Source organism: Neopsephotus bourkii, unplaced genomic scaffold (assembly GCF_033783945.1).
Source record: "Neopsephotus bourkii isolate Nb327-2 ecotype Australia unplaced genomic scaffold, CSIRO-AGI_Nbou_v1 NB_1749, whole genome shotgun sequence".
NCBI classification, from domain to species: domain Eukaryota; kingdom Metazoa; phylum Chordata; class Aves; order Psittaciformes; family Psittacidae; genus Neopsephotus; species Neopsephotus bourkii.
The window spans coordinates 6,430,143-6,445,500 of NW_026902223.1; the positions used below are offsets into that span (position 1 = coordinate 6,430,143).

General features: G+C 50.4%; 1 protein-coding gene across 1 annotated transcript in view; it reads right to left on the reverse strand.

Moving 5' to 3' along the window:
- Positions 1 to 14,801, reverse strand: part of ACSF2 (acyl-CoA synthetase family member 2) — a 35,454-nt gene extending 20,653 nt beyond the window's left edge. The window contains exons 1-10 of the mRNA XM_061376934.1: positions 14,678 to 14,801; positions 9,560 to 9,755; positions 8,191 to 8,319; positions 7,132 to 7,185; positions 4,094 to 4,212; positions 3,717 to 3,879; positions 3,246 to 3,341; positions 2,164 to 2,312; positions 1,767 to 1,858; positions 610 to 686 (exon numbers count right to left, since the gene is read on the reverse strand). Coding sequence (XP_061232918.1) covers positions 610 to 686; positions 1,767 to 1,858; positions 2,164 to 2,312; positions 3,246 to 3,341; positions 3,717 to 3,879; positions 4,094 to 4,212; positions 7,132 to 7,185; positions 8,191 to 8,319; positions 9,560 to 9,755; positions 14,678 to 14,766 — 1,164 coding nt within the window. The 5' untranslated portion in view covers positions 14,767 to 14,801. The remainder of the gene's footprint in view (positions 1 to 609; positions 687 to 1,766; positions 1,859 to 2,163; positions 2,313 to 3,245; positions 3,342 to 3,716; positions 3,880 to 4,093; positions 4,213 to 7,131; positions 7,186 to 8,190; positions 8,320 to 9,559; positions 9,756 to 14,677) is intronic.
- Between the last annotated feature and the right edge of the window lie 557 nt (positions 14,802 to 15,358).

Below are 15,358 nucleotides of genomic sequence, written 5' to 3' on the forward strand. Positions count from 1 at the left end.
CCACTGACCCCCTCCATATGCAGGACCTGCTGATGCTCTTGCACAGGCCAAGGGTGCAGGGACATGTAATGGAGCAGCAGCAGATGTGGTCCAGCATGTACTGTCCTTCTGGCAACGCAATGCCTGGTGTTGCATGCGTGGATGGCACCCTCCCCACAGCCAAACACATAGTATGCATCATGGTTTTCTATCTGCATGCAGTTCAGGATGGGGTAAGAAACCCAACAGCTCCACAGCAAGATGAACACATGCGCCCACCCACACCAATACAAACCAGCAACGCCTCTTCCATGATCATTCATCCTTGCAGCATGTACAACAGAAGGGATTATGAAAGCTTTGAAACACACCAGCAGCTCGGTTTGTAACTCTCAATGCAGTGCCTTCTCTTACAAAGCTTCCTCCCCATACACCCCACCAGCAACAAGACAAGGACCCCCCTTCTTCCTCCCAGCCTCTCAACGCCTTTGCTCCTCAGCCTGGCCTCTCACCCATGCTCCCATCACACCCAGCACCGCCGGGTACCACTGTGGTGCAGAGATGCCCAAGCTCAGGGTCTCACCAGGACAATCACTACTCGTAGCTCCAATCACAGCAACCACAACTCACCACCATCTCTTCCATGTGCATCTTGGTCATAGCCATCTTCATGACCTCAGAGGGAACAGGAGAACCTCCAACGACTCCTGGAAGAAAGAGGAACAGATGACTGCCTTGGAAACCATCTGTTTATTCCCAGGAGTGGTCCCTCAGAGGTCCTGCATTCCCAGATTTAAATACTGGCGAGACCTTTGGGATACATGGGTTCCTGTCAAAATATTTTCTATTTTTATGGATAGAGGTTGCAGTTATTCTGGAAGCAAGGGCTGCAGCAAGGCCAGTTTGTTGAAGGAATTAAGGGTTGGCAGAGATCGCTCATTAGGAAAATAAACTCCACAGCACAAACCTCATCCAAGCTGCAGTTTCTAAAAAGGGAAGATTGAGAGCAGAAAGAGGCACAGATTTTTAGCAGGGCAAACAGGCCCATCGAGCAGCACCACCATAAAACCAAAACCCCTTTCCTCCTGCTTTGCACAGGGCAGCCCTTTTGGGAAAGGGCAAATCCCATCTTCACTTGTTCTGTTGTAGGAAGGCAGAGCAAAAGAGTGGGGTAATACATAGGCTTTGCTGGGAACAAAATGGGACAGGGTGATTTCCCACATAGAGGTGATTGGGTAATCTGCTCCAGCACCACCTTCTCTCAGTGCTGTCATTGCATCAAAAGGGCTGATGGCCTCCCCGTTTCAGCTCAGCTGTTTCCAAGGCTGCCTGTGACAAGACAGAAAGCTCCAGCACACGTTTATCACACCCTCTCCAGTATTAGATGAAGGCAAGAAACTTTAGGCCAGAGAAATCAGCGTGGCTCTGCTTCAGGGATTGCACCAGCCTAAAGCATCTGCTGCCACATGGTGGTGGCTGGTGAGACAGGAGTTGAGCAAACGGGCTATTCCTGACACCCTCCCTTGCAGATGAAACAGGAAAAAGTCCTTTCCTCGACTGCCTTAAGTTGAGAGAAGAGTCCTAAAAGTTCATATACTTTGAAGGAAATCCCAAGGAAAGGAAGTGCAGCATCAAATCCACAGTGAAACACAAAGCTCACACAACTAAACTCTTCCCTTCCAGAAGAGCCGGCTGCTTGCAAAGCTTAATACAGCCTCCCAGCAGGGAACAGCAGGAACAGGAATTCCCCTTTCTCAGGATTTTTCCGTTTGAGTTCCAAGCCTTACCTCCTCGGAGACTTGACAGGTCATAGGAGTCAAAGTCCGGCTGGGAGAGCATGTCTATGAACATGGTTGGTGTGCCATACAGAAGGGAGCATCTTGAGGAAGGGGAGAGAAATGGTGAAGTTGGAACCATCCCATCCTGCCCCATCCCATCAGAACAGCAGCACAGAGGCAGGCACAGCAGATGCACTCTTCATCAATGCATGTATACATCCAGGTACATAACAATAGATACAAGTGTACCATGCAGACGCAATGATAGCTCTTGTTTTATGAGCTACACACGTGGAACAAGCTGGAAATGAATCTCAGCCGTGGTGGGATGTGAACGCACACCAGCCATGGCAAACCAAGCACCACTGCAAGGTGATAAACTCTGTGGCAAAACACAAGCTCTCACTTCTCTCGAGACACAGCCTCCAGCGCAGCCTTCCCCTCGAAGCTGGGCGATGAGAAGATGCAGGAGGACCCGTGCAGAGCCATCACCATGCAGCCTCCCACCGATGACAGGCAGTGATAGAGGGGTGCGGGCAGGGCAATGCGGCACTCCTGGTATCGAGCCAAACACAACAGTGAGGAGAGGAGATCTCCCACAGCTGGTTCCCAGCCCATCTCCCTGCTGAAGAGCTACGGTCTAAACAGAGTATTCCATGATTCATTGAAAACTTGCTGGAAATACGACATTCATCTGTGTTTCCACTAGTTGGAAACACGATGCTGATCGTTTCTGCCTTTAATAACAATCAATTTGGAAGCTTTTAATGTCAAAATTGCAATGGCAATCAAAATGGCAATTTTAATGTCAAAAAATGCAAAGGCATTTTGCAATGCTTTGTCTTTGCTGGACTTTTTGGCCTGGTATCACTTACACATGACTTTATGCTATGCCAGAGGAGTGGTAGTGCTATGACAGGCATGGAGTGTGCAGGACTTGGCACATGCTGTTGATTTTGTTTTTAAAAGCCCCAAAGACTCTGAAGATTGATTGGAACAACCCAATAATTTCCTGTATCAAAGCTGCTGTGTTAGAAATAACTATTTCAAAAGAAAATATTTGCCTTTAACAGTATTGAATCTAAACTGCAAATAGAAAGGTCACATCCTGATGAGAGTTATGAGACTCTTGTGAGTCTCATGTATGCATGACATGAAATGAAGTCATACAAAGCAGATTAAAACCTTATTTAACAGAATTCAAAGCTAACTTCCAGAGTGTTGTAATTATCTGAAATGAGCATTCACCAAGATGAAAAGTGGTTAATTTCACATTTTTTCCCAAAAAAAAGCATCTTTTTCCTGTCCCCAAAACCCCTTCACATGAAACTGAAAAGAAACATCACTGAAACTCCACTGAAATGATAAATGTTATGGATGAGTATCCCCCAATGCCACTCGCAACTGATTGAGCACCAATGCTCTCCACACTCGTGGTGTCTCTGTGGCCATGGAGACGACCCCAAAGTGTGTTTCCATAAGACCCACCTGCCCTGTGAACCCCAGCCTCAGCCCGATCAGATGGGCGTTATTCACAATGTTCCTGTGGGAGAGGGTGGCTCCTTTAGGGTTTCCCGTGGTCCCCTGAAAGACACAGGGCATTATGCACTGATGAGCTACAAGTGCTCTGGGGCAATCTCACTCTTCATTCTCCATTCAGACCTGGGAGACTTATTTCCCCCTTTAACAGCATCTGAATCCCAAAACACACACACAGAATGGCCCAACTTCAATTGGACAGACCTCCCATGACACCCTCTCATCCACATCAGCCCTTGACAAAGAGTTGAGCAGCAAGAATGGAAGAAGGGTAAATGTTAGAATGCCTCCTTCATCCTATAGCAGCAGATGGAACCAGGGCTTGATCTCAGAGAGCAGAAGGAAAAAGGAATGGGATGCTCAGCATCCCACACATCTTTCCCTGTGTCCCCCAACCACAAGGCAGGCAGGAGCACCTACTGAAGTGAACTGGATGTTGATGGGCTCATTGCAGGAGAGGGTTTGCTGCACGGCTCTTAACTGCTTCATATGGCTGCTGTCCCCTGCCTGCATCACCTCATCCATGTGGAAGGTGCCAGGCAGCTTGGAGTCCAATGTGATGACAATGTTTAAGTTGGGTAGCCTGGCAGGAAGAAAAATACCATTAACAGTAGCAGAGCAAGGGGAAAACAGCATAGACAGGTGTACATTGGTCAAACCACACCTCTAGGAGGACCTAACTTGTTCTCTTCACATGAGGTCCTTCTTCCACCCAAGCCTGTGTTGTGCAGCTGAGAGGACACAAGGCAGGACTGGCTGTGAGGTCAGTGCAAAGACACCAGATGTTCCTGACTCACCTTTTGCTCTTTATTCCCCCTGGGCTGGATGTTTCTATCTCGGGACATGATTGCTTTAAGATATCATAGTACTTCTGTGTTTTAAATTGAGTGGGAAACACCAGTGCCTTACAGCCAACCTGTGAAGGGAGACAGACACTCGTGAGAAGTCACATTGGGTTGATGCTCAGGCAACGGTACAGAGCAGTTACACCACACTGGGATCTTCTCCATGGCTTGCTGCTGTAAGCACATGGTAGAATCAGCAATCTCCAGGCTAAACCCAGAGGTTTTAAACTCTTCTTAGTAAGATCCATTGCATGCAGTGACTTAAAGATTCATTGGGAAGCATGACATGGGACTTTGCATAGTGAGGGTGCAGCAGCCATGGTCCCAGGGCTGGGGACACAGCATCAGAGAATAGTTAGGGGTGGAAAGGACCTTAAGATCATCCAGTTCCAAGCCTCCCACAAGCAGGTTCACTGAGGGCAAATGCACTCATAAAACCCCTCGAGCACAGGGCAGGGTGCTGTTACTGCACCCCGAGCATCCACGTAGGAGAGCAGAGCTGCAGCCCCAGGTTCCCTCTTCTCCCAGGACCAACACTCCTCATTGCAAGCACAAGGAAACAATGTGAGTTGTGGCCTCACATTAGGAGTCCCACCACTGACAAAAAGCCCAGCCCAAAATTAGGGAGAGAAATCAATTATTTGAGTTGATCTGAAATGAGGAATTTTGAGGAACTTTGGGAAAACAACGAAACCTAAAGACCAGCTTTTGGGTCAAGGCAAGGATTTGGTATGGTTTTTTAAAGATGTTCCATTTCCTAAGATTTTTGCACCTCATTTTAGAGCATTATTCCTTGTTTTCTGTATTTTCATAATTAATCATTATTCATCAGCTATTTTGAAAACTCAAACATTTGCCTTTCAAACCTCGACATCTACACAACCCCGAACAAAGCGCTTTCATTACTCCAAGAATTCCTCTCTCTTTTTCTGCAGAGCTTTGCCAAATCTGACCCAGATTTGAAACCCTCTTTCATCTTCCAAATAAACGCATTCTTGTCAAATAAACCCTTCACATCAATTATTTACTCAGCTGGTTTCATTATTTTCCCAAGGTCCATGAAATAAGGAGACCAAGGCTCCGGCAATAAATTATTGGTAAGCACCCTCTAGGGTTTGTCAGAAGGGAAGACAAACATTTGCTCTGTTTCCTGGAAGAGGCTGCCCAGGGGACTGAGGCTGTTCTGGGATGTTCTGGGCCTTTGGAAGTTCTACTATTAGTTCCTTCAAAGCTACTATTCTGGTTGAAGTAACTCTGCAAAAGAGATGTTACATGAGGAGAGGAGCTTGCAGAGAAGATGCTATATGAGATAAGGGTCTCTAGTTGGGACCCTCCTGCTTGGTGTCAACCTGAACGGCAGCACTCATCTTCAAAGGGCCTGTTGTATGAATCCTGTTATCAGTCTGCTTTCACAAACCATGGAAATGCAGCAGGAATAGCTATTCAGCATGTATTTATGTATATACCTAAGGGAGGGAACGTGATGGAGCAAGCTGTCAAGATTCAAGAGGCAAAGCCCTAAAGTCTTCAGGGGTTTTGTTGTGCAAATAAACAAATACAAATGATTAGGGGGTGAGGGACGTCAGAGATCCCAGTGCCAAAGGTATGTGGAAAAGCTGGGAACATTAGCAAACCTGGGAGGGTGAGACAGGAACACTCCCCAGTGGAGCTGAAACACAGTTCTACTCTTACCCCATCAACACCCCATCTTACCCCATCTCCTCCTCAACTGGAGGACGAAATCAAAGCAGACTCTGACAGAGAATGATGGAAAGGAAAACAAAAGCCAAGTCTCCTTGGGGAAAAAGGAAAGCAGTGCCATGCATGTTTCCACCTGGTGAGACACACAGGAGGACATCGACATGTGCTTCACTGCAGCACTGCTTCCCATTCTAATGCACCAGAACAGGAGTGAGACCACCATAAGAGGGTTAAATGAAGGAGAAATGGCAACTCAAATTGCAGCCCAGCAAGCAAATTACAGTTACTGATGCAAAAGTCTCCCTCTGCTGCCAGAAATTGTCTACTTTCTAGGTTAAGCAAGAGCTTGGGTAGTGCTGGGAAGACCCAGAAGTAATTCCCCCTCTTAAGTATCAGCCTTTGATTTAAAGCTGAACAAACTACAGATGAGTAAATTAGCTTCATTAATCCTGGGATTAATTTTTAGCAATCAAATGTTTAATAACCTGATTTCCTCATTACTGGAGCTAAGAAACCAGGATAGTTTAAGCTGTTCGATGTTCTGCACATTGCCAACTGAAACCCGGGCAGGTCTACAAGGGTGGCTGAGGCAGCAGGGATCAGGCAGTCAGAAAGATGTCAATACCTAGGACTTAAACCAGGTTAAACCTAAAGCCTAGGACAAACATGGGAAGGAGAAATCAAGCTGCCAAGTCAGTTTATCCTTTCTGAACCTTCCTCCTTCCAAGGTTAAAGTCCCAGATGGTGATGTTTGCCCAGAGCAGGAGGTGGGCAGGATGGCACCAAGCTGGGCAGATGTGAGTGTGGGAAAGTTGGAACTGATTTAGGACAGATGTTGCCTCCAGAGCCTGCAGCCAGGCTCTGTTTCTGCTCAGTCTCTGCTGTCCTGGCTGCCAGCCTCTCGAGCAGTCTCTGGGTCACATACTTAGTCCTGTTTTCCTCATTTCCTAGCAAGTGGCTGCTGGCAGGTAGGGCTGTATCAATAGATGTGATATTGGCAGTAAATGGCTGTTAGAGAGAAGGATGCAGAAGTCTCCCTCAGACAGACAGTGTTGCAGCCATGGGGAACAGCCATAAATGAGACCACTGAACTGCAGCTTCCTCCCCTGGGTCACTGCATGGTGTGTTTCCTCAACAGCCCTGCTCTCCAGCCAGCTCCCTCTGTTTGTGCCCACATCTCAAGTAGAAGCTCCTCTATGCTGTGTCCCCACTATCCCTTTTAACAGACAGCTTCTTGCAGGAGTCCTCACAACCGTTCAGTTAGCATTACCAGCAAGTGCCACACAAACCTTACTGATGACAAACTCCAGCTCAAGGGCCTGGTAGGCTGGATTCACAGATACCTGAAGAGGGAGGAAGAAGAAGGATGATCAGGGATACCCTTGCCTTGAAAACCATCCCTCCTAACACGTATTCCAACAGAGAAGTTTGCCCAGGGACCAGCCACACTCAAAGCCTCTCCTCCACAACACACTAAGAGCCCACCACCACAGGGGTTTCACAGTCACCAGAGAAACAGGCTTAATCCTGTGTTTGCAGGCAAGAAAATGAAAAGAGAGCCTTATGTGTGGTCACCAAACCAAACCAGCTTCAGGAAGAGAGGCCAAACCGCCTGTCTCACAGGCACACATCCAATCTACTAAACTGAGGACTCAAAACTCAAGTGCAAGTCAGGTTTCCTGATGAACCACCATGAAAATACCAGCTTTAGCTTGTCCAGCTCTCCACAGAAGCAGTATTGAACACTGGAATTGAGTTCCCCATCAGGTTCATACTGAGCCACCCTGTTCCTGTGTCTTAGTAGACATTGGGATGAATCAGACAATGGGATGAATCACAGTGAAGAAACATGGACCAGAAGGGAGGGTGCAGTCCTTATCATTGTGCACTGTCTAAAGTGCATTTTGGTCCCAGGTCATACTATCAAATGAAAACTGGCTTTTGGAGATATGCAGCTTGTGCTAGATTTTTAAGTGAGCTTTTGCACCATGAAGCAATACAGGCCCTATTTAGAAGGGATCTAAATAGCTGGTAACTGTTTAGGACAGCATCATGCTACATTAAAATGGTCCCATAGGCAAAAGCATACATCTTTCTATCATCAGCTGCTGCAAGTTAGCTCACAGCAGTCCATTTCTTGCTGTTCCTTCCTCTGCAGTCTGCTTTTCTACACAGTGGAGGGCAAAGATGCACAGATCTTGTTTAAACACTGCATTTAGTTATAGACAACGTGATGGGTAAGAGCATGGAGAAGAGAGACAACAAACTTTGTTCTCCAGTATCTCCTATTGCATCTGTGTCTCCATTTTCTCGCCCTGATAAAAACCAGACACAGCATCACTCCTTACCAGGATGATTCCTGCCTGGGCAGTTGCAAACTGCATGAGAACCCACTCGTACTTGTTGGGACCCCACATCCCGAGCCGGTCTCCCTTCTTCAGACCAAGAGCCAGGAGCCCAGCTGCTGCCTGGTCCACCTGCAAAACACAAGGCAAGAGCCTGAGCATCACCCACAGCATGCAGTGAGGGAATGTTCATCTCCAGGCAGCACTTTATGGGGGGAAAGCATCATGTTTGCAACTGAAATCAGACAGAATATACCTCTGCTGCACTGCCAGCCTGCTCCATCTTCAGTGTCACAGAGCAGCCCCTGCTTAGCAGGTTGATGAAAAGCATAAACCCAAGTGTGGAACAATACAGCAAAGCAGACAGGAAACCAAAATAGATAATTATGTACCAGTAGTTGCAAATTAATTCTTGCCCAAAGTGTATTTAGGGTCTAGCTCCTCATTGACTCAGCTTAGGACTAAGCTTTACCCATTTACACTGTTGGATCTGCCTCTGCTCCATCACATCACTTACTTCTAGAACTCAGGTGAAGAAAAATGCATCAAGTGATTTTTGGCCAGTTTCTATCTGGGGTTGCTATCCTCATTAACTCCTCATCCAGCCACTATAGTAACATAACTACTGCATGAGGGTGTGTTTCGGGTGTGCAGGTGTATGTATAAATACCCTGAAGTATGCAGGAAAGGTTTTGGTAGCTTTGGTATGTTCCCAAATGAATTTAAGAAGTTAGGAGACATGAAAGTGAGGAATAGCTGTTCTCTGATCTAATGCTGAATTACAGCCCAGGGTTTAAAATCAGGGTGAATGCAAGTAATCTTGTTTATGTGAATGGATGTAACCCAAACACCAGTAAATCTAAATAAACCCAAGCAATTTTTCCTATCCAAGATATCATACATCTAATAGAAACTTCTCAGGCCTTGAAATATTGGCCCTCTATTCAGAATACATACAAACACATATTTGTGTGCAATATGCACACGCATAGATACATCCACACATGATTCTGTGCATGCTATTGAGACCAAGTCCTTGACTTTGCCCAGCTGCCTTCGTACTTGGATTAGAAACCCCGCCACGCTCAGAACCTCAGAGCAGAGTGACTAATACAAGAGCTGGAGCCTGCTCCACAGGAGGACAACACCGTGACTCAGCCCATACACATCAGATAGGGCTGATAACTTTTAAGTATGAAAGGTCATTCTGGGATAATCAGTGAGCATTTTACATAAGCTTCTCCCTGCTGTCAGAGCCCCAAGGACAAAGGCAGCACTGGTGTGTGTGCTGGGGAGGTGCTGTTAGAAGCCACTTCCCATGTCTCCATCATGCCTGATGCTGCTGCCGTTCTCCTCCCACCCAGGCACTCACCTCCTCTTTGAACTGAGCAAACGTCTTCCGGACCCCATCGCGGCAGAAGACCAGAGCCTCACGGTCAGGAAACCGCTCGACGGTCTCATCCAAGCACTGGCCTGTGGTTTTGGTGAGCAGGGGGATGTCTGAGGGCCCCTGGATGTAGCTGTTGGTCAGCCGTAGGGAGGCAGAGGGCACCCCCGTGTGCAGGGCACTGGGGAAGAAAAGAAGAGTCTGCTTTTAATATAAGCCATTAATATCATCTTCCTAGAAGGATCATCAACCTGCCCACAGCACCAGCAGTACCCAATGCATATCCCCACACCAACGGGAACCACAGGCAGCAGCTTCAGCAGGTCAAGAGGGTGCTGAGGCGCTGGCACAGGGTGCCCAGAGAAGCTGTGGCTGCCCCATCCCTGGCAGTGCTCAAGGCCAGGTTGGACACAGGGGCTTGGAGCAAGCTGCTCCAGTGGAAGGGGTCCCTGCCCCTCACAGGAGGATGGAACTGGATGAGCTCTGAGGTCACACATCAGCCTGAACTCAATTTCCCCCCATTCATTATGGGATCAATATTCTGCAAAGACTTGGTGCTATTTACCATGAAAGATTCCCTTTTCTGCTCACAAGGAACAAAACCTGGCATGAAATCACTCCCCTTGTGGGGTGAGCGCAATCTCAAGAGCACAGAGATTTTACTTTCCAGGGGGAGTTTTGCTCTGGGAGCTAAGTAATGCCCTCCTCCTCTTTGCCCCACTGCTTTTGGGCAGATGGAGGGTTGTGCAAGTCCAACAGGCTCTGTTTGGACATCACTGCTAGCAGAGCCCTTGGGTGACTCGCATCAAGGCTGCAGGGCTGCCTAAGGAGGAGGACAGGGGCTAAACTACCTTTTGCCATTTGAAAGCTCCTGGGCAAAGCACACAGATAAACGAGGAGATGAAAGGGAGCTCTGCAGAAGAAAAACCTTCATAAATAGAGCTTCTATAAAACACAGGTTGTAAAAGCTCCCCTGAACCCAAGGGAAGGACAAGCTGCAAGAGCCACTACAGCCACAGCTCCTCGGCTGTTTGAAGTGGTGACTGGAGAAGCCACATCCCACTGCGATGGCATGGTCTGAGAAGCAGCTCCAGCCACCGGCCCAGGCAGGTGAGGAAACCACAGGCTGCTCGCAAAGCTGTTTAATGGAGACAACCACACTCGCATCCCTCTAAAGCCAAGCCACCTCCAGCTGCAGGGGAGCCTGTCCTTAAACTCTCTGCTCGTCCCTGCCAGCAGAGGCACAGAGAGGTCCCTGCTTGCTCCTGCAGGCTGAGAAGGGCTGGAACAGGCAGAGAGCAGCCGGTGAGTGGGTTGTGCAAGAGCACATTCCCTGAACGTCATCCAGGGAGCATGGGGAGCTGCGCAGGCTGGAGTGGGAACAGGCGAACACAAGCGTTTCATGGACTGCAGTGGCTGGCGACAAACCTGGTCCAAGTGTTATTGTACCACATCACTGGAAACCAAAACACAAATCCCCCCCCAAAGAGACCGGAGAGGGAGGGAAAGCTGTTACAAAATTCAGATTGTGACAAGATCCAATCAAAATCCCCAAGGTCCAGCTGCAACAGCCTCCTCCCTGCGCAGTCAGCCTTCGGGGCTCACTTGCACAAGCGTTGCTCATGAGAAGGGTGATTGATGTTTCACACTGTCGTGCCTTGGCAAAGCACTGCGCACGCCAGGCTTTCTGGTCCTGCTCTCAGTTCTTTTCCTTGCCTGAAGAACCAGATGTTTTCACTGACCTTATAGGAACTTTCACGCTAAAGGCAAGAAGGTGCAAAGCCAGAACCAAATGATGGTTCTGCCTCCAGTCTTCCTCCCGGCCCCAAAACACGGGGATGAAACCACATCAAAATGCAGTAATAGTTCTCTTTATAAAGCCCTGTACTCCAAAACACTCTGCTCTCAGCCTGGAAACACACAGAGCTTGCTCTCAAGGGTTCCCAGGCATCTTCAAATCCCATTCACATCATCAAATAAGAGCACCAGCAGCACTGAAATTGAGGCCCAAGATATCTCATGCTCATAACCCACAGTCATGAACAGCCCTCAAAGCACTTGCTCACATGGTTATTTAAAATACATTAAACAAAGCACAAATCACAGCTGCCATCTAGTTTGAGCTGCCTGAATTCTGGTCTGATGGTCACGCATGCTTCAGCAGCTCTGCATCCCTTATCTCCTGGCCATGGCAGAAGTGAAAGGTGTGGGATAAAACACAGTAGTCTGCTGGAAGCGCTGGAGGTCAGGAATGGAAGGAATGAGGCAGATACAAGATTCATTATCAGTAGCATCATGCATTGGTCTCCCTCTGGCCTATAATCAACAAGTGTATATATCTGATGTGAAAGAACGTACCAACAGACCTCTGCAAAGGATATGGAAATCGCCTTTTTGTTCATCGTTGTTACAGAAAACAAGTAATTCACCTTCCACCTCTTCCTGCAAGGCACCTGGTACTGCTGGGGATGCACAAGACCAATGGCCTGGTATTACAGCAGCTCTTTTCCCTGCATTAGCTGGAGGAGAGCAAACAAAACTGCTTCCTCTTGGGTCTCAGCATAAACACTGCTCTCGGAGAGCACGTGCCTTCTGTTGGCAGCAGCTCCAGCAGCAAGACAGCTCACGGTGCCTGCAAAGAGGCAGCCCCAGCATCGGGCAGAACTCCATAGCCCTGGAATCTGATGGTGCAACCGAATGGAGAAACATCAGAGGCTGGGGGGAAATGCATCCCTGTTGTGTCTGCTGCAAGAGGCAGGCGAGGAGCCGCATCCTGGCAGTCCCAGAGAGCGCTGGACCCTGAGGGCAGCGGGATGAAGCAACCCTGGGAGCTCTGGTGTTTACCTCTGATCAGCCCCAACCACTGTTTTATAGCTGTCGATATAAGATAACCAGCTTCGGTTTTAACTCTTCACCACTCTCCATAGACAGTATCCAACGGGACAAGAGATGAGCACAGGGCAGAGGCATCACTGTAACCTCCTGTGCCCATGACGAGCACACCTCAGGGCCATAGAGGACATTGACCTGAGCTTTGGTGCCACCCACCCAGCACAATGAGGACAGGTCCTGCCCTGATTGCAGGGTTCAGACCCAGAGCTTCACAGGCTCCCCTGCCAACTCCTTTGCTCACGGATACCTTTTGCACCAAAGCAAGACCTTCTGGGTCTTTTATGTAACACAACTGCAATAAAAGGGTGGTTAAAGTTAACCCCGCTCTGTCCTCACCTCTTCCTTAGTCTTTAAAGCAACCCTGTTGACTAGAGAGTCACTCAGGCTCTCGTTAGGGCTTTTTGTTTGCTTCAGTTTGAGGAAGGATCAAGTCCCCAGAGCATTCAGACTCCTGCTACAGCAGACTTTCTGGTTACGTTTTCCACTGTGCCTCCCTCCCCTCTGCACTCTCCCTGCCAAAAGGACAAACGCTGCCTAACTAGGAGCAGAAGTGCACAAGCTCTTCTATAACATTACTAGAAAGACTTCATCCCTGCTAAACATGCGGTCTTTTTCCCCAAGTGCTTTGTATTCCTGCCTCTCAGTTTCACTTCTGGGCTGGAGTTTAAACTATAGTGAACTCTCTGTTGCGCTTCACTTCCCATTCTGTGTCCTAAGAATAGATTCCAATGGCACTCTTGGCCCCAGCCACACACGCATGGGCTTCCATCACCTTACTCCTAATCCCAACCCAGCTGAAAAGGAATACCTGGACCCTCTGTGTGGGAAAAACCAAGGGCTGCTGCCCGCTGTTCTTGGGATATTGCTCCCTGGAGGTCCGAGTTGGAGGCTCTGAGGGTCAGTTAATCCTTCCAAGCCTTTCCCAAAGCCAGTTGCTTTCCTACTGCTGATCTTTCCCATGGACCTGCTCCAAGAGGCAGCACTGAAGAAAAGCAAAGGGAAGGAGTGGCCTGGCCCCTCCAAACCCCAAAGCTCCACAATGCCCCCCACCACCCTACCCAAGCCTAGGGTCTGCATGGCCACTCAAGGACAGGGGCACTGGATGGAGCCCACAGAAGCTGTTTGATGCACTTCACATTACTACAGTCAGGATGGAGCTGCTGCACAAAGTTCAACCCCAAGCACACATTCACATCCCTCCACACACCACATGAGGCTCATTCCTGCCCCTGATCCCCCCCCCCAGGTAGGGGTGGGAGGCAGACCCAGGGGATGCAGCTCATCTCCTGCCACTTCGGAGAGACTTGAAGGAAGCCAAAGGACAGCAACGCACTCTGAAAGTGAAACCTCCAACTGAACCCACCCTGCACACAGCCACCCCCTGCCTGGGCACCCTCACTCCTCTGCAGCTGCCCTGTAGCCCCTGTCCCATATCATAAATGGCCTCCATCCCCTAAAGCCCCCTTCCTTGTCCCTACAGCCTAGGTGCCCTATAACCCCCCACCCTCAGCCCCCACAGCCCTCCTTCCGTTATGCCCCCCCAACCCCTCACCCACACCCCCTTGTCCCCTCTAGCCCTCCATCCCCTATAACCCCCCATCCTCAGCCCCCACAGCCCTCCATTATGGACCCCCAACCACTCACCCATATACCCATGTCCCCTCTAGCCCCTCCATCCCCTATATACTCCCATCCTCAGCCCTCATAGCTCTCCATCCATTATGACACCCCAACCCCTCACCCACATCCCCTTGTCCCCTCTAGCCCCCTCTCCCCTGTCCTACAGCCCTCCATCCCCTATAACCCCCCATCCTCAGCCCTCACAGCCGTCCATCCCTACAGGCCCCCCAAACACTCACCCATATCCCCTTGTCCCCTCTAGCCCTCCATCCCCTATAGCCCCCCATCCTCAGCCCTCACAGCCCTCCATCCGTTATGGCCCTCCAACCCCTCACCCACATCCCCTTGTCCCTTCTAGCCCTCCATCCCCTATAGCCCCCCATCCTCAGCCGTCATAGCTCTCCATCCATTATGGGCCCCCAACTGCTCACGCACATCCCCCTGTCCCCTCTAGCCCCCTATCCCCTGTCCCACAGCCCTCCATCCCCTATAGCCCCCCACGCCCTCTCACCCATGGTCCCCTGTCCCCTATAACGCCCATCCCCTCCAGGCCCCCTGCCCTCCATCCCCGTCTCCCGGTCCAAGCCCTACCTGGGCGGAGGGGCTCCCCGCCGCCCTCCCGCCCGGCGCAGGAGGGTCAGCCCGCCCCGGGGCAGCGCTGCCAGCCTCGCCGTGGCCATGCCCGTAGCAGCGGGGGTACGAACCGGGCCGTGAGATACGGGAGGCGTAGGGGAGGCGGTGCGCGGCACTGCCCGCCCCAGCCCCAGCCCCAGCCCCAGCTCCGGCCCCGGCCCCGGCCCCGGCCCCTCTCCGGTCCCGCCCCGGCGGGCTGCGGCCCCCTTCGGCCCCGGCTGGGAGGAAGCGCTTTGTGGGACCGGGGAACGCGGCCGCCGTGCCCGTGTCGAGAGGGGGCCAGAGCAAGCGGAGCGGGGACCCCCTACGGCAGCACAGAGCCCCGCCGGGTACCTTCCCCCTGCGCCTCCATCCCTCTGCTACGGCTCTTCCACCCTGTAAGCCCTTCCTGCCTCACCCCAGCCCTTGCTGAGATGGGCTTGGGTGCGGGACAATCATCATCACTTGTCTCTGCTCTCCTCCACCTGCGCTGCTGGGTGCCCGCGCCCTCTGAGTCACTGATTGATTCCAGCCCGTCTGCTCCAGGAGCTCCACAGTCACCACCTCGCTGCCCTTCAGCGCTCCCTGCCTGCGCCCTGCGGGCTGCGGGAGGAAGAGGAGCAGCAGAGCTACCCCGGAGCTGGGCAGGGCGAGGTCATA